The sequence below is a fragment of the Rhopalosiphum padi genome, chromosome 1 (assembly GCF_020882245.1).
Source record: "Rhopalosiphum padi isolate XX-2018 chromosome 1, ASM2088224v1, whole genome shotgun sequence".
Classification (NCBI taxonomy): Eukaryota; Metazoa; Arthropoda; class Insecta; order Hemiptera; family Aphididae; genus Rhopalosiphum; species Rhopalosiphum padi.
In genome coordinates, this window is record NC_083597.1 from 60,229,733 (window position 1) to 60,252,149 (window position 22,417).

The window sequence follows — 22,417 nt, forward strand, 5'->3', positions numbered from 1 at the left end:
TATTTTTTCTTTTCTATTCCTTTTTTCTTATGATTAAAAATACGGTGTAACATTAAATACATGATTTGTTATGATGTGAAATTACGGGCGACAACGAGTAGATGACGAACGACGAATAACAACTACTACACTACTCGACTACCGGGCGGCGAACGCGAGTGAGATGGTGTTTTGCAGAACGGAATCGGTCGGTCGGGGCACGCGCAAAAAACCCAACGACACACACACTCACGGGGCGGCGGCGGCGACGGGCGCGATTTAATGCACTCGACGAAACGCGCCGCCGCTCGAGTCGTGTTAGTCGTCACTCCGTCAATCAGTGCCGCAAATTTCGTGCACGTCCACCTCCGGTGGTTGGACATGCACGACAACGACGACAACTATACACAAAACTATACATATACGTACGCCCCATAACAGCCTGCGCCGGGCTCTCCAAAACTATTATTATATTGATATAAATGCATATATAACTCTATGAGACACGGTGGTACTACCCCGGAGGAAGTCGAAGGGGTTGCGGGAAAGAACAACCCCCTGGCCCGGAGAGAGACCATAATATAAAAACCCCAAAAACACACGGTCGTCGCATCGATTTTAATCGAAATGACGCATGAGCACGGGGCGTTTCTTATACCAAACGAGTGGAGTTTTTACTTTTTTTATTTTCCCTATACGATTCTATCTCACTCGACTAATATAATATTATATAATAATAGGTAAGTATGGAATACAAAATATTATTGCACAATGTTTATTAACTTTATTTACCCGGATTGAAATTCCATTTTGCTATCACACATGACATATACACATAAGAAAAATACTAACCAATTTCGCAATGTTTTTGCGATGATAATAATTTTTTAAAAACGGCAATTACTTAAATGTGTATTATTAAAAAAAAAAATGGAAATCACATTAACGAGTCCGGGCTACACGCTACACGACATATAAACAATTGTGCAGGCCCAAACACGTGAATATAATTTTAAAAAAACCTTGTAGAACAACGTTTTAATATTTATAAGCCGACGAAATTAAATAATGTATTTCCGAGTTCGTGTTCAACGTTTTTCAAATATTTTCCAAATAGTATAATATAATAAACTGTATAATGTATACATTTTAAATAATGATTTTACCGCTAAATAAAATGGATATTCTTAAAATTATAATATACTAAGATACTCGCCTTAACCAATAATTGGACTAACATAAACTCAAATATTAATTACTAAATAATTTTTTTCTCTATTTTTTAGTAATTTATTTTCATTATTTCATAATTTTAGTTCATTTTACAATTATCTTTTTTTCAATAATTGTTTAAAAAGTTATTTCATATAAGATGTAACATGTATTTATTTTTATACGGTTACACCTGGTTGATTTTCGTTGGAATTTAGTACACATCTGCGGCGCATATGGAGGGTAAGTAAATAGCTCCTAGCAAAAGTAAAAGTACTTTTACGACCGCCTCCCTCGTGGTTTTTATATAACCGAATTCCATCGCCAAGAAAAGGTTTTCAGTTAACGACAAAAGTTCTACAAACGTTTTACACATCTTTTACATAATTTTCTCATTTACTATTCTATAAATGGAACCATAGGGAGATAGATAGCTTTTATCGTTTACTAAATTAACATTTTAATGCAAAAAACATTTAAGTTAAAAATTTGTTTTTAATCGACCTTCAATAAATATTTGCCAGAAAGTAGAGTTTTTATTTATGTTCGTATTGGCTGTACAATGCAAATAAAAAAATATTAACGAGCAAATATATATATATATATATATATATATATATATATATATATATATATATATATATATATATATATATATATCAACCCAAATCATAATAAAATATTAATAAATCGTACACATATTTATCGTGGGTAAATACGTAAATAATTGAGTCCAATCGATGTCAACTAAATTCTTGACCTAAGAAAAGATAAAAATACTACAGCAGCGATAAGAAAAACTATTAAGTAAACAAAAATAAAAACGTAAATTGGCCGTTATTCTTAATCCGCCCCGACCTAGACTATCGTATAATGATGGACTGCTAAAAACATTAGTCCAAGTTAAAAGCTATTTATTAGTTTCTCGGCATTCCTCACTTAAGATTCTTAATTGTTTAATATAAAAGGAGTATAGACTATTTTTACCCCATCTTCGTATGTATGGCATTTGGAATTAAATGTCCTAATTTAACTGTTTAATCAAGCGATGTTAAATAACTACTATAAATCTATAGTTTTTATGATGTTTGCATGAACAAATGGTAACTATGTAGATACATCTAGATTTCGGTTTCGTCTAATTTACTTTAGGAAAACTATTGTAAGTAATAATATTAAAAACACCCAGTCATGATATCTTGATTATACTAAATTGTCCTATTCTTAATTAGAAAATATTTTATAGTATGTATATAAGCACATAGGAGTATCCCAAAACTTACTTATAAATATTAAATCATCGTGTAATTTTTTCTACATAAAATAGATTCTCAAAAAAATGTATCCAAATTATTTTTAATTTTCTAAAATAATACAAAAATCTGAATGCAGAAGAGTGAAACACTGATTTTTTTAAAAAAAACTCATAGAATATTAATACAACTACACTTTAAAAAGGTTATTTCCGTAATTTAAAAGATAATATATGTAATTTTACTGCAGTTATAGAATACAACTTTATATATTATGTATAAGTAGACTATAATTATTAGAATAAATATTTTAAGTTGTAAATTTAGGTTTTAACTAAATAAACAAATAAATATATTATATTAAATATCTATAAATATTGCTGAAGTTTGAAATTTCTCATGTTCATGTATAAAAATATTTAAGATTATAATTGAAACTTCAAATATAATTTGAGTTTTATATTTAAACAATACAGTCCATAAAAATGTCTGAAATAATTGCACGATAGTAACAACACAATTAAAAAAAAAGTGAAAATGTGAACAAACATTTTATTTTACACCAATAGAAAAAGGAATATTTTGTTTTTATAATAACATACACATAATTTCTAAAAGTAAATTAAAGTACTCACTATTTAAAATAAAAAATAACTGACTGGAAAAGTTGCATTCATAGTAGTAATTCAACTAAGGTGGAACTATGGTACTGATATTTATACATTATCAGTAGTTTATATATATAGGAATATAGTAACAATTAAATTAACATGCATTTATTTAAGACATTTTCCATTTATTTAACACATTTTGAGAAGTCCAGAATCCGCTAAGGCTACTTAGAATATTTTTTTTCTTTATGTATTATCATTTAATATTGCTTTAAATAATTCCTTGTATTCACTTTAATTTAATAACAGTCATCAATGTTTTGTATATCACCATAGTAATTGTATACAAAATATAATTAAAATTAAAAAAATTAATACAATCGACATTGAAAAAATTGTATTTAGTATAATATTGAAAATCATAAATTACTGTGTCCAATAAATATGAATATTGAAAAAATTTCAGTCCATCATCATGAAGGTTTATAAAATATTATTATCAATTTTGCTATGATAATTCGAGTAATTAAATGTTGGTGTTTTATAAACATGATATAATTTTTAATGAATATATTGAAATGGTTTAACATTTTTTTGAGTCGATTTTCCTTATATTTTACCCGATATTGTGTAATACAAAATTATTCTAAGCTTTATAATATTATCCCAAAAATGTTATAAGTATTATAGTATTATTATGATTTGACACCGTAAATTTATAACTATATTATTTAGCATAATTTGTATTTCAAATTATCTTCAATCGATAGCATCAGAGAAATACGAAGGTGGTAATTGACCACTCAGATATTACCCCGTACTCTGCAGGGAAAAGTTAAATAACACTTTTAAATCAGATTTATACGTTTTTGACAATGGAACGCATTAAAATAAATCACAGGAAATGTGTATTAACAATATTATCATTGAAAAATAAACACTACGTACCACAACAGAAAGGAGAAACAATATAATAAATCGGATATTCAATCAAATAAAAATATAAATATTATCAACTTCTCAAAGGAAACTAAATTATACAACTTAATTAAGTCGTAGTTATTATAAATAATTAATAAATATAAATAAAATTATACAATCATCTGGTAATAATGAAAAAAAAACCAATAATATAATTATTGACTTCTCAAAAAAAAATTAATCATTGATAAATTCCACCAGTGTACAAACTCCGATTTCGTATTTTTAAAACGTTAATATAATATTAGTCTTTGAGGGTTTTCGCCGCTATCTTTATAAATATTTAATATAAATCCAAGAAATAAAATAATTATTTAGTTAAGCAGACGTATTGGCATGTATCTCGCTCCGTTTTGGTTATACCAACGAATAATAGTAAAATTAAAATTCGAGAGAATCCATTTAACTCTCTTGTGAAGAACAAATATTAAACAAGGTACTTTATAATTTGTTATTATAGCACTTTAAAAATACATTATTACGATTTTTTTATAATCACACGAGTTAAAATGGTCACAAATTTCTTTAATCACAAAAATTAAGATTGTAGTTAAAAACTCAAAACATTTTCAATTTAATTAGCTCAAGTTACTTATTAGGCTAATACAAGGACCCATGTATGTAAGTAGTTTTTAAAAAACCTAAAAATTTCAAATATATAAAACAATTAGATAATGCACAATTTTTCCATAGACAATTGAGGTTTACAATTTTAATGAAATTGGATATTTAAAGATTTTAATAATTTTGTTGTAATTCAAAAAATATTATTTGAAGGGAATTAAAACTTTTTGTCACCACATATATCATTTTTATTATTAATTAACATATTTTCTAATATCTTATAATTTTAAGTTAATAATACATTTTAAATTATAATAAATTCACACTGTTCATACACATCATGATAAACAATATCTTTTACAGATTTTATGCTATATATTTTTGAAAAAAATAGTTCAGCCGATTAGAAAAATAATTTAGTAATAACAATATCGATTTAAAATAAAACATATCCATAGAAATATAGGCAGCAACTACCGCTCTGAATAGTTTTTTCATTGTAATAATTTATCATGATCTCAAATTTAACACATAGATTTCAATGAATAACGATTTTACATCACCATACCTTCTATACAGCAAAACAACTATCTCGGTTTATTATTTTCTTTTGATATTGAATTTATACATATTGGTATGTTGTGTCAATAAAAACATTCCCTATTTGTATACAGTATACTACAAATACGTATATAATTTTTATTATAATAGTATATCAACATTAAAAATATATGATATATTTTTGTAAAAAAAAAAAATGCGTAGTTTTACTCTTTATGCCCCCCCTCCCATCATATAACCACATGGAAAATAGTGACTGCTCCAGCTCCTCAGTCTACAAAAACAATAATATTTTGTATATTGATAAGTGATTATACTATTTCATTATTAACGAAATATCATTGCATATTATTCATTTTATAAATAAGTAAACATATTTTAAGATTATAATTATCTCAATATGTCAAAACATAATAGATACCAATAAGAATACAAGTGATAAGTGATAACTCATAAGATATGATCATGAACATGTACTGTTATATGATTACAGAAATATCACAAAATTCTAATCTGATATATTGTATAGTAAAAATCTTTTCATTCATAAAAATATTTTAATTTAAAGAATATAAATACAGAATAATATTATGTACGACAAACGTCATGAATTATTTTTTTCCAATATCACTTTAAAAAAATTTAGTTTGATTTACTCCGTGGTTTAAATAGAAAATTTTTAACTAGGTATAATTTTTGTGTTTACCTAGACGATTTTGTTTATTACATGTAATCCATAATTTTTACAAATATTATTTATTCACTTAATATGTTTAAGTTAGTTAAATTTGGACTATTATTATTATTTTAGAATTATTTACTATTGTGTAATATATTGACAATTTATAAAATTGATAATAAATAAATTAATAGTTAAATAAACATATCTTTAAGTTGACATATTGGCTAATGTATAACCATTTAATTTCTTCATAGCAAGATTTTTAATGTTCTACAATTTCATTCGTTAGGTATAATAATTTCGTATTGTAATACCTAAAATAAAATACATAACAAAACTGGCTAATAAAATGTGTTATATTTGAAAATAATTTATAAACTATTGCATGATTGCCACTACCTTGTGTACGTGAAACACAATTACGTATAGAGACCTTCTTTTAATCACTTAATCATAATTATTCATTACGGATACTTCAGTTATTTGTTATTTTTTTAGTGTTTTTCAAAGTATAATACGGTTTTTATGCGTATGTATTTAAGTATAAATAAGAAAAAATAATTTCCCAGAGGGCATCATCTCGAGGGAAGAAATACGAGACCGTCTGGACCTATGAAACCCCATGACATTAGCTGTCGCGTAAAGATAATCTACTAATCACGCCTAAATAAATTAACATAAGAAAAAAAATAATAATTGTTATTATAAAAGAATAGATGAATCCGGTTTTCTGATGTTATCCGTTAGCGTCACAATACATATTAAATTCATATATGTATAATGTATATATTATATATTTATATATAAAGTGTTACAATATAATAACAGCGAATTACAATCTCTAGGTATTATATTATATTGACCTTAGGTCATAAAAATTGTTGGCTATTGGAACACATACATAAATAATAATATAATACAATTTACATCTTCTCGCCGTTAATATTTCCGTCGGATCGACAAGGAAAAAAATTAACAGCGCGTTTACATACACACAAGGTGATACGAACAGTACTACGTGTAAACGACGATAATAATATTATATAGATATTGGATTGAATTTATTATTGAAAATCGACGACTGAATAGTTGCAAGTAAATACTTGCGACGGTGGTAGAAATAATAATAACTTATTATTATCGTGTATGAACAAACTATACTATGATAATATGTAACAGGCCGGTACAATTCGTGTACAATTCTGAACCGAACTATAAAAATACGGGTAAGTGCGCGCTTCGTAGTAATATCAGAACTTACTGCGTAGACGATAATTTTAAAATGTCGTAATATATTATAATATTTATAATATTATTATTGTTTTGAATTTTCGTGTTCTTCCACGCCTCGTGAATCCAGAGTATTAGTGGACAACGCCAAGGCGTTTCAATCACACGGCGAAGGATCGGTTGGCCATGGAGCACGAAAAACTACTACGATAACGAAGGAATATAAAAAAATCGACGTTCCCATTACGAAGCGGTAAAAAAAAGAATAATCTACAAGAAAAGTATCGAGAAAAAGAAAATCCAAACGTTCAATCGGCTCGGTCGGCGGTTTGGATCCCGAGCATCACAAGCAGCCGGGCCCCCTCCCGCCGCGCACCGTCACCGCAACCACGACGGCATCGGCGGCGGCGGCCCGGCAGCGGAGTTCGCCCACCGACCTAACGATTCAAGCACGTCTCTGTGCGTGTGCGTGTGTGTCCAGGCTGGCCCCGCACGCCACGTTGCCAAACTGTACGTGCGCGCGCGCACGCACAGACACACCGCCATACATAATAAAACTATGTGCTCCGGCGGCGGCCGGGCACGGCTTTCACATCGATACCAACACCGCCACCGTACCACCACAACGACGACAATACTACCCTCCCTCACTCACTCACACACACGCATACACCTACCCTCAATGTTCGGCACAAAACTTTTAAGTTATTTCATTCGATGTTTTTTCGTTTTATAGTATCTCCGGTTGCAGACGCACTCGCTTTGCTACTAGTCTGTTCTCGGCGTTGAACGATTTTTATTTGTTTACAGTTGGCTCTCCGCAGTATATAAATGATTTCATTCATCAATCGATATATTTAAATTTTGTTCATGGGAACACTAAGACTGTAAACACACTCTCACAGCGCATTTTGAGTGAAAATAATATTAGTGTTCTCAACGATAAGTATACAGGTTGTATGGATCGTTCGTTTTCAAAAAGTGTTTACAGTTCAATTTTTAAAGAAAAAAACCTCTGCACTCGCACGGACGACAACCGGTTTGACGAGATTCGATGGATCTCTTCTTTACCGACCCCCGTCGTGTATCCCTTAGCGACATACGCATCGTATTAGCCAATAAAGAAGACCCACTTCTTCCCTCGTATTTCCTAAGAAAAAATACCTCGTGTGGTCCCCTAGCGTTTTATGTAATAATGTAATACTTGAACTCGAACAGTCGAACACGATATCGTCGTCTCACGCACACGTTTATTTTATCCGACGAATGGAACACCGCTATTATTCTCGTTCTTTTTACACTTTTAGTGCGCATAAAATATATTATATTATTTGTACTCGCTCGGGGAAAAGATGTTGCAAAATTTCACCCGAGCGAACACCGTTATTGCACGTGTGTGACACACATTCGTATTGGTTTCCTTCCACAACGCCTAGTAAATTTTCTCGATCACTGACTCGTGTAGGACACGATGCGGGAAAAAAGCATTTGATCATATTTAATAGAATAAAAAAATGTCGATTGTATAATATGTGCGCCAAGAGTCTTGTCGTTACAATAAACGCTCGTCGTCGTATAATAGAGTATAATACTACAAAAAAACGAACGAAGAAAAAAAATTATAAAAGATGATGATGGTCGAGAAAAAAGAAAAATGAAGTGTTTGTATGCGTGAGAGAGAGAGAGAGAGAGAGATGAACTCTACTACTAGTAGTACAACTATATACTACTACTACACTACTACTATTACTACTACTACTACTGCCACCCGCCACACCAAGGCGTGGGCATTGTGTGCGTGTGTGTGTACCGCTCCAGCGGTGCGGATGAAGGGAAAGAAAGAGAGAAACTGAGTACGACGACAACAGTAGTGCGGCGTTGCCATTTCGGTATTTTGATCCGTGACGGTCGATCGTACCATACAAAAACACCACACGCTTGCTGCTATTATATTATTATTATTATTATTATTATTATTATATATAATAACACGTTACTGCCGACACCTTCAACAACGTTCCTGCTGGGTTATTCACCCACAACAATTATTAATTTAGAACGAGAACGACGGCTTATATTCTATATGTATATTTATATTTATATATATATATAATAAAATAAAATAAAAATGCTCAACAACAACAACCGGCCGAGCATTAAATAAAAATATAATAATCCCAAGGATTGAGAAACGCGTGTACTCACGCCGGGTAGGAGGCTGATTTTTTGTTTTCGCAGTACAAACTCCACAGACGAAAAACCTGAGGCCATGCTACAAAATTGTTGTTTTCATTTTCAAGCACAACTCAAATATTTCTGTGCTTTTTTTCAGAACCGAATACTTCCGATAACCGACAGCCGTAGTTAAATTAAAAATTGCTGCCATCGACTTATCACCCATCGACTACCCGAATGATATTGGAGAAACGAGACGACGGCAAGACGAACCGAGAGCAGCATAGTGAACACTACCGCTTTAGACGCCCACCCGCCACGACGATACTTAATAATAGGTAATAATAACGTGGCGAGCGCGCCAATGCAATGAGGCGGCGGCGGCGTTTACCCGGACGGCATTTTCTCATTCCGTTAGCCGCGACCGTCGATGCGGCGTGTTCTCGAATCTCGAGTGCGCGCGTAACAGTTTTAGGTTTATTACTGTTACATGTACATTGACCCACATTATAATAAATGATTTTACCGCAATTTGTAGTATGTTATGTTTAATGTAAATATAATATTATTAATGCCTTATACAAACGCGTTTAATAGCATCGTAGAAAAAATAATATTATATTATACCAGGTGTCACGCTCACACAACGTGCCAATTCAACAGAATATTATAAATAACGTATCACCACATTTGTACGCGCCAAAAAAAAACTAACGACGAATTAATAGTGGCAGTGCACGGGCGCAATGATGAGGTACTCGTTCATTTCCTCTTAACATCCATCGTAGTATATCACCAAATTATTATTACTATCATAGCCCCGTCAGGCGGGTGCTATATATATTATAATAGTAGTTCACGTGTTGCACACGACTTGCAGTTCATAATATTGTTAAACATACAGTACTACTACAGCACCATGAGCAGTGCACAAAATGTTCCGATATTGCTACTATCGCATTTTATTCCACTACTATCGGTCGGAGACAAAATATTATCGTTTACCGTTAGTAATTATTTGTAAACATTGTCGTGTCGGCATAAAAAAAAACATCACCGTTATATTTAAGACTCACACGTAAGGCCATATTGTGTATCGTCGTCTATAGTCACATGAAGGTTGTGAGTGGAGTAGGTGGCCGATTTTCCGGACTATCAATATTAATATTTTTTTTCCCACCCACCACAAAAACGAAAAAGTTTTACCAACTACCCATCGAAGAGTCACGCATCTCGACAGCAGATCGAATTGGGAGCGAACGTCGTCGTATTATTATAGTTGTCATAGATTTTTATCGATTACACGCACGGCAAACTCGTATTTTAATAATACCTCACCTACCTGCAGCGTTATTTTCCATGCAGTTGTGCACGTTGCACATGACGGTATCGATACGGGCAAGCCCCGTCTGAAAATAGTGCCCGCGCTAACCGCAAGAAAAATCACATTTATTATTATTATAACGCGTGTTTTTACTCGGCGTGGTGTGTGGTGACCGAAGAGAAAGTACGTCGCGTTGCCTGGGAATATATTATTATTACTATTAATATTATTAAGGGGATTTGCGACGTTGTGGCGTACACGAAGAGTCTTATAGTGGTGTGTGTGCGCACGCGGTGTGTTTAAACCGTCGCACACACACGCAATATCGCATCCTGATGGTTACGTAACACGACGTTATTACTGCAGCCGCGTATATTATAATATTATTTATCGAGTACACACGTACATAATAATATTTATACAGAGTGATTCATCAAGTATGCTTAACCCTCTCATTGTTTCCTTTAATAATTAATATACATTCAAATTCTAATTTTTGGAATATTTAAGGAGTGCCCTACTGTCCTGTGGTGATACCAACTTCTTTTTTTTTCAAATGGCTATCATCATTTTAATTCTGAAAATAGTTTATCAGATATTTTCAAAAATATAAATGTATCTAAGTCTGAACAAGTATTTTTTATGTTATTTAGTAAAGAAAAATATTCAATATAGTAATATTTAATGATAGTAGATAAAGTTAATAGTCTGTTATGAAATAATGATTAACGTATTATTTTATTTATTGTTCATGCCAAAACTTGATGTTTCGGGGTTCATTTTGCGTTGTCATGGAAACAAATAAGAAGATAAAAATTTAGTTTTGATCTTCAAAATTCGATTAAATTAACTAATTATACTTTTTTATCACAATTGTTTTGACATTTCTGAACAATTTTAATTTTAATGATAACACGTTTTGGATTGTTGGCCCTCATTAGATGTTGCACATTTGTACATAACTCAGACTACAGTATACAATAATTATTTTATTGTTTATAATAATAAATTAACCTGAACGGCGTAATTCTAATGTATTTCGGTAACACGCGATCACACTTGATGCTGCTTAAACTATCGCCCTCGAAGACCAGTTCGTTTTATTGAAAAAAATTGTTTTCAAGCAGATTTCGCGTGGTTAAAATTGGACGTGAATTAAACGTTAAAAATTAAATTATATTTTTTTGTTCTTATTTTTTTCCGTGAGACAAAAAGTATTCAATGTTCTTATTACTTTTTTCACTGGAAGACGACAGTTGGTCGAATTCCAATTTCCTTGTCCATCAAATTCTCCGTTGCCCAAATAATTGGTTATAATAACCTTACATTTAATGCGTTATTTTCGGAAACGTATATTTTTTTACACGAACGTTGGCAGTATAGTAACAACGGTTGAATGCAGTTCAACGGTTACTGTTGATTAGACAACAATGCATATTAGGTACAAGGAAATTTCACGACATGGCAATAACAATTTTTTTAGTTTTCATTACGAGATGATAACATTAATATTTTTAGTTATACGTGTAATTTATACAAAAATGATAAGACAACGGTGTACGCCACGTACGTGGACACCAAACAAGGCGAAACAATTGAATTGAGTATTTGGCTAAAGTTTTATTTATATTTCAATAACGTACTCTGTTAGAGACCTTGATTTATAACGAGGAAAAATTATACTATTTAAGAACCCCAAAAGAGTTGTATTTTAATAAGATTAATGTGATACTTGAAACCTAACAATAAGTGGTAATGTCTACACACAGTGGTATCAGTATAGGTTGCTCCATATATTTGCAATACCAATATAATAATTAACTATTGACAAATTACATTTAAGTGCCATTAATACCCAGATAAAAAATAACGTAGATGGACTACACATTTAATACGCAGCAAAAATTATTTGTTCATCTATATTTTTGGTACTTACATAATATATATTGTATATAGTATTTATTTATGATCAAATTATTAACGTGGTTCTACGATTTGCTACCCTTCTCACATTTTGTCATTCAATTGTCACAAAAATAACACTAATTTTCACCGTTTATCACGCCGTCATCAGTTTCTTTGTGATCGTTAAAAAAAAATAGAAAGATAAAAGCAACGCAAAGAACTATTTTTTTTTAGCAAACTACGAAATACTAATTCATGACCGTAACAACAATGAATACTACGATAGTCTATGACGAATAATTGCTGCTTTTATAATTTATATATTATATTTTTCTCGTCAAAACTTTAAAATACGCACACATACTACGTTGTACGTACTTAACCTACCTTAGACATAAAGAGTTAATGGTTACTAATTAGTAAGTATTATTTATTATAGTGTGGCTGCCGAATGGTGACTCATTATAAAAGTATAAATTACAAAGAAATATGAGACAGAACTATGAAAATGTTAGTTTCTTCTTTTCAAATACCTACAATATGATATGTAATAAAAAATTATCAACACATTATCAGTATTTTACTTTGGAATATTCGTTAATGTATAATTGTGTATGTCTGGAACATAGGTGATCCACCTACACTCGATTTTATTTCACTTTTAGCATAATTACCGAATACGATAAATCGTTTAAAACTATAATAACGAGTGGAAAAGAAACGATTTGCAGCAGGGCGACATTCGTGGATAACCTCAACGAAATCAGTCGACCGCGTAAAAGCTCGACAAATTGCCCGAAAATTTTTCTACTAGAAAATGACGAGAAAGCCAAACGCGTGGACTTACATTGTCAACAAATGACCGTGATGTTGATGGCCTACTCTACCGCGCTTGACAGCGACAGAATATCATTGAAATCGCAATCGTCGCATTATTATATTCATTGTCTTGGGATCATATATAATTTACATTTATAAACCAGGCTAGGCGGGCGACACCGGTAGATTTTTAAAGAATATTATTCAAGCAACGAGCGGTACTGCTGTGGGCTCTCCGACAGCTATTATACACCAAACAGTTCAATGCCCTGTCATATAATGAACCTTAAGATGATGGTTTTAACCAACATAACTTTCTACAGCCCATTACGCATAATCCCAATAAAATTGCACTACTTTATGTTTTATCCCAATACAACCATTGATTTTGTTTTATGTTTTCTATTATATTATAGGTTCGATTAAAATGCATTAGATAAATAATGATAATAACAAAATTAAACATTATATTTTATTTAGCACAGTCGTTATTATAATTAATATGATAAATACAATCTTAGCTTTGAAATTAACATACTATAATAGAATATTGTTCATATCCAAATGTATTAGATTATATGACAAATAAATGAATAATATATCGTCAGTCACCCACACAGAGAGTCTGAAACACAACCAGTATGCCACTTATAAAAGATTTATTTTTCATACTAATGCATCGTTTTGTAAATAAAAATAATAATTGTCTTAGTAGTAGTAGTTTCTCAAGGCATACTACCGACGGTTCGAAAAAAAATTGAACACGTTGCCATAAAAAAGTACACGTATACCTGAACCGGTTTAATTTATTTTTGAACCAGTTCGTGAATCAACCACTTGTCGTGCAACTCGCGATTACGGTTGCAGCTTAATGTCTACATTGAACTTCTTGAACACCTGTTAGTGCTGAAAACCAAAAATAATGCTTGCTCTTCTAGAACCTATTATTATAAAAATTATAAAAAAAAATCTATGGATACTATACGAGATTGTTTACAGCGTTGGTCTAAAATATTGAAATAATCCAAAATAGTCTTCAATATAACTTTTAGTTCTACAATATATAAATGGCTACTTTCAGATACTAAGATAAAACAATACTAACACCACGTATAATAAATACTAATTAAGAGACACCGAAATTAGGTATATCATTTATATATAGGTACATCAAAGTAAAATATATTATATTATGATCATAAATCAGCTTATTTCTTTTTTAGTTAGTTATATCAATGTCATTATTTAATCGCTTTTAATATTTATTGTTGTCGTTATAATTATTTGCTTAAAATTCGGAATTAAACTTTTTGTAGACACTACAAATAATAAGTTGATCTTTGACCATAATATAGTATATTCTATTTTGATGTCACTACCGAATTTTAGGTAAACAATTAAATATATTAGATGCGATTAAATATTGACATATTATGTATAACTAAAAAATATATTCTTTTAAATGTACCTACCAATTTATATATATATTTTTTAATTAGAAAAAAACTATTTAGTTAGATAAGATATGTTTAACATAAAACGAACCTGTAAATTAAATACTATACGCAAAGTATACCTACATACTTTCATATTATGTATTCATTTATATTATTATTATACGTTATATATGTATATCTATATAGATACATAATTTAAATTATAAATACATATAATCTCAATCACTTAAATATTTGCGTATTATTTTAAATTAATTAGTTTAGTTATATACTTTTTTCCTTCAGAATATTTTTAGTGAGACTGTAAAAAAGTTTTATCATTTCTATGTAGTACCTTATTTTATATATATTTGATTGTAATTTAGCTTTTACCCTAACTGCACTATCGAGAGGTTTTCTTTTGGAATTTCTGAGTAACCTTTTTAGAAAATAAAGAAAATCTCAGTTGAAAAGGATATGAAAGCAATAAAAAAAAAACTATTCAACATTTCTTAAATACTTTACACAACTCATTAAAGAATTTGAAAATACACAATAATCTGACAATAACTATTTATAGTTTATACAGACAAATTAACTTGGGATATAACAAAGCAAATGGATACATTAATTGCTTACATTAAATTAAACTAAACTCAATAAATAGTAGTAGATAAGTAAAAAAGTACATTTTACATTTATTTAAAATTATACATAAATACATAAACACATTTACAATAAACAGGTATGTTAAAATAATAATAATAATAGTATATTAATAACAAAATATTATTATTGATTTAAAATTTCATAACTTTATTGCATACCTAAAAATAAAGAGTTCTCTTTTAAAATAATTATCATATTAAACATCATACACCTAACACAAGTGTTTTGGCCGTTTTGGAGAATGAATAACAGTAGTTTACTAATTTACTAAAATATAGAAAACATATCAAGTATTTCGAAATTCGTTTCTAGTTTGCATACAGAATTTTTGAAATGTCATTAACTGGATAAAATTAATGAATAATAATAATAAATTAATAAATACAGTACAAGATAATTGGTACCCAAGTATAGTTATCAAAGAACAGATTATATTCTTTAAATTGTATGTTAATGGGATCAAAGCATATTACAACAAATAAAAATAATAAAATATACGTTTTAAAATAAGTTGGCAATTTATTTATTTAGTTATTATTTTTTATCATAAATAAATATTAAGAGAACATTATACCCGCTCGGATTTTATCAGTACTTACTATCAAATTTAACATTCAAAAGAATCCATTTTAATCTGTTATTTTTAATATTGGAGTGAATTTGTTTTTCTATTTTATAAAATTTAAAGGTAATAATATGACCTAGGACACCACTTTTTAATATTTTAATTTTGAAGTAAATTATGAGCATTTTAAGTAATATATTTGTAAATGCTTATAACTGCTTCAAAATTAAAATATTGAAATATAATTTCCAACAAACTATAGAATGTGTTGTTACCTTTAAGATAAATACCAAGTAAATTTACTCTAAACTTACAAAGCTACTGAATGTAGATTTTAGATTGCATACAACATGCATAATATGAAAGATGTTCTCGATCCTGGCAAGTCATCTAATGGTAAATTAAATGTACTCTTCTCCATTTTAATTTTCGTAATAAGATACTTAATACCTCGATTAATACCAATAATACCTTCATAGATTTAATTGTTGTAAAGAAAATATTAAGTTTTTAGCTTATTCTAATGTTTTTTATTCTAATTTTTGAACAAATCCTTAACCAATAAGCCACTTAATAACACGCACCTTCAAATAAATTGAACTAAACCATATTTTCAGTTATATATAATTTAAATGTATTATTAACTTGAATTTAAAAAATTAAAACTTAAATATTAAGAATTTGATAATAAATTGTTATAAAATTAACACAAACATTCATCGCGCTATATTCCTTAAAATAATTAATTTTTATTAAGTCTTCACAAAAAATAACACTATTTATTTTACAACGAAAAACATGACTCAGAAATACTCGTATTATAATAATACAAATGTATTTCTATTTTAGAAATACTGTTATCATTATTACATTTTTTATTTTATTATTATTTTAAATTAACAATGTACCTATACAAAAAAATACCCAATAAAGCTTAATAATACTAAGAATAGCAACACAACGTAAAACTATAGATTTTTATGTTTAATTTCAAATTAATTTTGTTAGAGGATTGAATATTATTTTACTTGTAGCAAGTAACGACACTACTTCCTTTTTAACTTGAAGCGGCGAGGATTTCTTAGTTATTTTTAGGATAGAAAAATCATTTTCAAAGAAATTGGAATGAGTTTGAGATCGCTTATGAAAACGCATATAAATGGAGCGTTCTTCAATCAATAATTTCCATATTAAAATCATCAAGTAGAGTTAGGTTGGATATATAGGTGAGTCCTTAATCTACATTTTAGAACGCTTGGATTTTATTTGTGTTAGATTTGTTCGCGGCACCCCAAAACTGCAGTCTATAAGTCCAAATTGGCATGAAAAGTTTTATAAATTAGGAATTTAGTTTTTTGACTGATACTATTTTAGATCGATTATAGTCAGATCAGTTATTTATCAAGGTCCCAGGTATTGAACTTAGAAATCGGAACGTTATTTAATGTAGCAGTTGGACATACATTCTAAGTGTAAACATAGTGTAGATTGATTTATATTTTAATTTGCTATATGGTATACCACTTAAATATAAGATTTAAATTAATTTGTAGGTTAGATTAAGCAGTTAAAGAATTTTTAACAAATAAACATGATGAATGTAGTCTACATAATCCACCACAATAGTTTTCTACATAATGGGTTAATTACATAAATAGAAATATTGAAAATTTATAACATACAGTAATACCTCAGATCTGACCAACTCCTAAAAGCAAAAATAAAAACTAACTGATAAGCAAAAAAACAAGATAACAAGGTCAACTTCAAAAGGATTATGAATATAGTAAACTGTAGGTACACTACCATATTACGTATATTTAGGTATGTACGTACCATATTTTCAATGAGAATAAAAAAATAAAATAAATAATACACTGAAACACGTGCTAACTATAAACAATATTATGTACGACCCAAATAGGATAAAGTATTTTTTGTTTCAAAATGGTAAAAAGACTATTAAACGATAATTCATAATTTTCTTACACAGCCTTCAATATTTTAAATATCTACGAGAAATATAATCTAATTATTTGAACCTTAGCCCAAATTAAAACTGATTTATAGCATAACAATTTTTTTTTTAAGTATAATTATTGAAAATGTATTCCATATTTTCGTCAAATTTATTTATAAATTCAATGTCCGCGTGATAATTCGATTTTTTATATCTGCAGATGCTCAGATAGGGTATTTACAACAGTGGCAAGCAAAAATAAAAAGCATATTTCATGTACAAATCAATTATCTGCCCACTATTTTGTGTGCAGTGGAATGTCCTGCGATTTCACAAGGGGAATATAAAATAAATATACAAATGCAGACGGTACACAAGCCACGGGGGTTGGGTCGACTCTCCTCCTCCTATGGTTATATCATATAGGTAATATTATGTATTATTTTACAAGGCCATATTTGCCAAACGTAAATATACGACGTTGAATTTTCGCACCACAAAATGCGTGTGTTTAGATTGGAACGAGACCGAATAAACAACAGCGGCGAAATAAAAACTTGTATTTATATATAATACGATATAGGTACCCAACCGCAAAACTACAACAGTGTATCGTGAAATTCGTCTGCGGAACGAAGGCCTCGCATTCTTAAGGAAACGTAAAATCGTTCGGTATCGTAGGTAGTACAACTGGCATTCGTCATTATTTCATTAATGTGCATGGTGTTACTACGATGAAACGAAAATAATCATGCGGTTAACGAAAAACATAAAATAATTTTAAGACCCGCAATCAAATTCTTCGAACAGATATTATTATATATTATTACTTTTTAATATTATTTTTTAAAACGTTATTAACAATATTATTATTATTAGTATTTGAATAAGCTAATATTTTAGGCTTGCAGCGTGCGTGTGATGTGGTTGTCCAGGTCGCAAAGTAGTAAATGAAAGGGATTGTTTAACACACAATGCGTGACTATATTATGTATATATATATATATATATATATAAAGTCTCTGGGTATCTGTGCTGATGCAATACAGTATAGAGAATAGTCGCGAGGGGAATGTATTATTCTTTTATCTGCGTACAATATAATATATGGGGTTGTCCCCCAAACGCTACCACTCTGCTGCACTGGTAAAGAAGGCGCGATACACATTACGCCTGTAGTGCGTATACGCACGCACACGCACACGCACTCACTTTAAACCCGACAAAAGCGCGCCCTTTTACGCAGCAGCAGCATTCTCTCTCGAACCCTCCCGACCCCCCTCACAACGACGCACATTCGGCTCGAGAAATCAATAGACGTTATCACACGCGGGAAAGGAGCTCACCGCCACGCCATATCGTTTCGACCTGTAAATTCCACGCAGTTCCGACAAGACGTAAATGTGACACAGCAATCCTCCTCACCTCACCATACCTTGCGATCACGTGTTTCTGATGGAATATAATGTCTAATAATAATAATAATGATAATAATAATACAAAACGGGTAGATTTTTTTGGGGTGGGGGAACTCACTCGTATACTACAGTTGCAACACACACACACACACACACTATATAGCAACGGATAAAGTCAATAAAAACGTACCCAGCGTGCTGCTGTTTTTATTATGGTTATATACTAATATTATTTTTAACGACGAGTCGGGCTAAAGACTGGCGTAGCAGTAGGTTTTTTATATTATAAAACAAAAACGACGGTTCTAAAAACCGGAAACAGACGGTGAAAAAAACAGACGATGATACACAAAAGACGATACACATCACCTGCCCGGGAATTATACTGTCTTATTAAATTCAAAAACATGCTAATAGGTCTAGAACAATTACCCTCCCATTATGACGTTTTTTATAAAAGAAAATTACCTCCTCAATTTTCTAACAGAGACACGGCACAATTACGTTCAAGCCTTTTTTCTTTTCATTCCTATCAACATTTATACAGATGTGTAAAACTTTACTACTGTACTACTACTATTATGGTGTTAATATAACACATTATGCGATTAGGTCGATTAGGAACCCATACTTCTCGTGACCTCTCGTGCATAACTGGTATTTTTCGTTGACATAATAATATCTAACTTCATACCGATAGGCCATGTCGCAGTATTATAATTTATAACCTTCGTTTTCAATCGTCTTGACCACGGGTAACCGTATCCACGATAATATACCTAATAGGAAATGAGGAATCTCGTGTTTGTTTTTATTCCAGTATGAACCATGGCCAGCGTCAGAATATTTTCGACAGTAAAAACAAGTGATTTTTATTTTACAAAAACACGTAGTTACACAAAGTGAACTCGTATTTTTACCTACATTTTTGGCAACTACATCGTCAGCGAAGGGACATATGCCAGGAGTGAACAAAAATTAATAACTTCTCGTTAGCCGAACGCCCACCTATTGCGGTGCGCGTCACCCGCTACGGCCCGGCGGACGAGAACAATAGTCATTACATGCTAAAAAATATTATTGTTTTTCAGTACTAGGTACATCTATTTTTATCAAGAACGCATATAGATTGTAGTAATATTGAAACAAAACATATACCGTACGGATTAAAACATTGTCTTCCTTTTTATATTATATTTATTATACCTATTATTTATTAAATTAGTAGTAAGGCCGGGATTGGCGGTGATATTACATAGGACATGCGATTAGAAAGACGTTGGTTTTTAAAATTCTAATAAGCGAGGCACTGCTTTACCAACGAGCAACGGACGGACACAAGTTTTAACATTAAACGCACGTCGTACCGACCATACGCCGGACGAATATACTCAAAACACGAGACATCGCGCGTACAATAAACGTCGAATAATAAATAACATTTATTATGATATTTATTTCGGGGATAAGAAATGCACACGACGTGTTTCACAATAGTCGTTACTCGTTACACACACAAACGTTTGCGCGTGATGACAATAATAGTCAATTCAGATATTTTGTTTTGGTTCTGGCGGCGGTACCGACAAAAAATATAAGTTTATTTTTGATAAGAAAAGAAAAAATAAATCCTTACGTTTCCCCGCCTGAAGAGCACCATTATTTTTTACTGGTTATAGTTAGTGAAGGAGTTGGTTTGGTTTTTTTGTACACGAATAAACCGTCCTACTGTTTCTCGAGAGCGATATTATTTTTTTTTCGCCGACAATATCTGAATAGCCTCTCGGAACACAGCGGAGCAAGGAAAGAGAGAGAGAAGAGGACCGCGCGTTTCTACTCTATATAATCGATTTTCGCTACGATTTCGAGCCGAGCAAACAGGTCGCGTCCGCCGCGGTGTATGCGCAAAATCGTCGTCGTTAAAGCACACACACATTAAATGTCGTTTTCTTTGGCCGCTTTCTTTTTGAAAAGGAATATTTATGTTTTCATTGGGAAACAAAAAAAAAAACAATAATAATAAAAGCATCGCGTTTCCGCGACGTCCTTGTCAGCGGCGAATACACGAAACGTCGAAACATGGTAAAATAAGTGAGCGTACGCACGCATCGTCGTCGTCGTCATATTTTCAACGGCGGCGGCGCGTTTAAAATAATACGTAGTACGTACGTCTAGCTAATAATAACTCGTTAATAGAGTAGGAGTCATGTGATGGTGCGTTCGCCGCAACCACCCGCCTTTCGGCAACAAACACTCGCGCGCGGCGCTGAACAGGTTAACCTCGCGCGCGCTTTCGGACTACGCGGTCAAAACACGCGGCTGGCGCGCAGGGCCGTTTCGTCAATAATAGTAATAATAATCAACACGTCCGAATTAAAACCACGAAAAAGTATTAGTAATAAAACGCCGCGGAGACTGAGCACCGAGACGCTACGGGCGGTGTTGGTTTCCCGGGACGCTCGTGTGTGCATGTGTTTTTTTTTTTTTTTATTCCGACAAAGGGGCTAGAATTTATATCGCCCTCACGCGCCCGTCCCCTTGGCCAGTAAACGAGAGAAACGAAACGAGTTGTTTTGTGTATAAACACAAAAGGGCCTGTAGAGAGAGAGAGAGCGTGCACACGCAATATTTCCTGGACGACAGGCAGCAGAGAGAGAGAGAGAGAGAGAGAGAGAAGAAAACGAGTGTTTGTATTATACTAAAATATTTTCCTTGTTTGTTCGATGAACGCGTACGGTGGGCGGGTGCGTACAGAAAACGAATGATCGGTGGAAACTTGAATGGGCCGCGTAACGATGAACGGTATAATATTGTTTATATTTAGATTAAAAACAACACATGAAATGTCTATACATATAAATGTTTTAATGAGCGTACGTACGTATAATATACTATGTATATACGAACGTGGATAGAAATACACTACTGCGTACACGTACACGCAGTGCTTAGATCCTCACTGAATAACTATTGCGGTGTTTAACGTGAAAAACGGCGGCGACCTTGACATTTGAACGAATTATTATTTATATGAAAAAATATGTACGTCAACATTCCCTCTTCCTCGAAGTTC

General features: G+C 31.3%; 1 protein-coding gene across 2 annotated transcripts in view; it reads right to left on the reverse strand.

Moving 5' to 3' along the window:
• LOC132918352 (uncharacterized) overlaps positions 1-22,417 on the reverse strand; it is a 51,815-nt gene that overhangs the window by 27,341 nt on the left and 2,057 nt on the right. Inside the window, exon 1 of one of the 2 annotated variants that reach the window (XM_060979549.1) lies at positions 61-409. The exons of the other annotated variant lie outside the window; for it this stretch is intronic. Coding sequence (XP_060835532.1) covers positions 61-62 — 2 coding nt within the window. The 5' untranslated portion in view covers positions 63-409. Of the gene's footprint in view, positions 1-60; positions 410-22,417 lie in introns of those variants that run through there. 2 annotated transcript variants of the gene reach the window in all.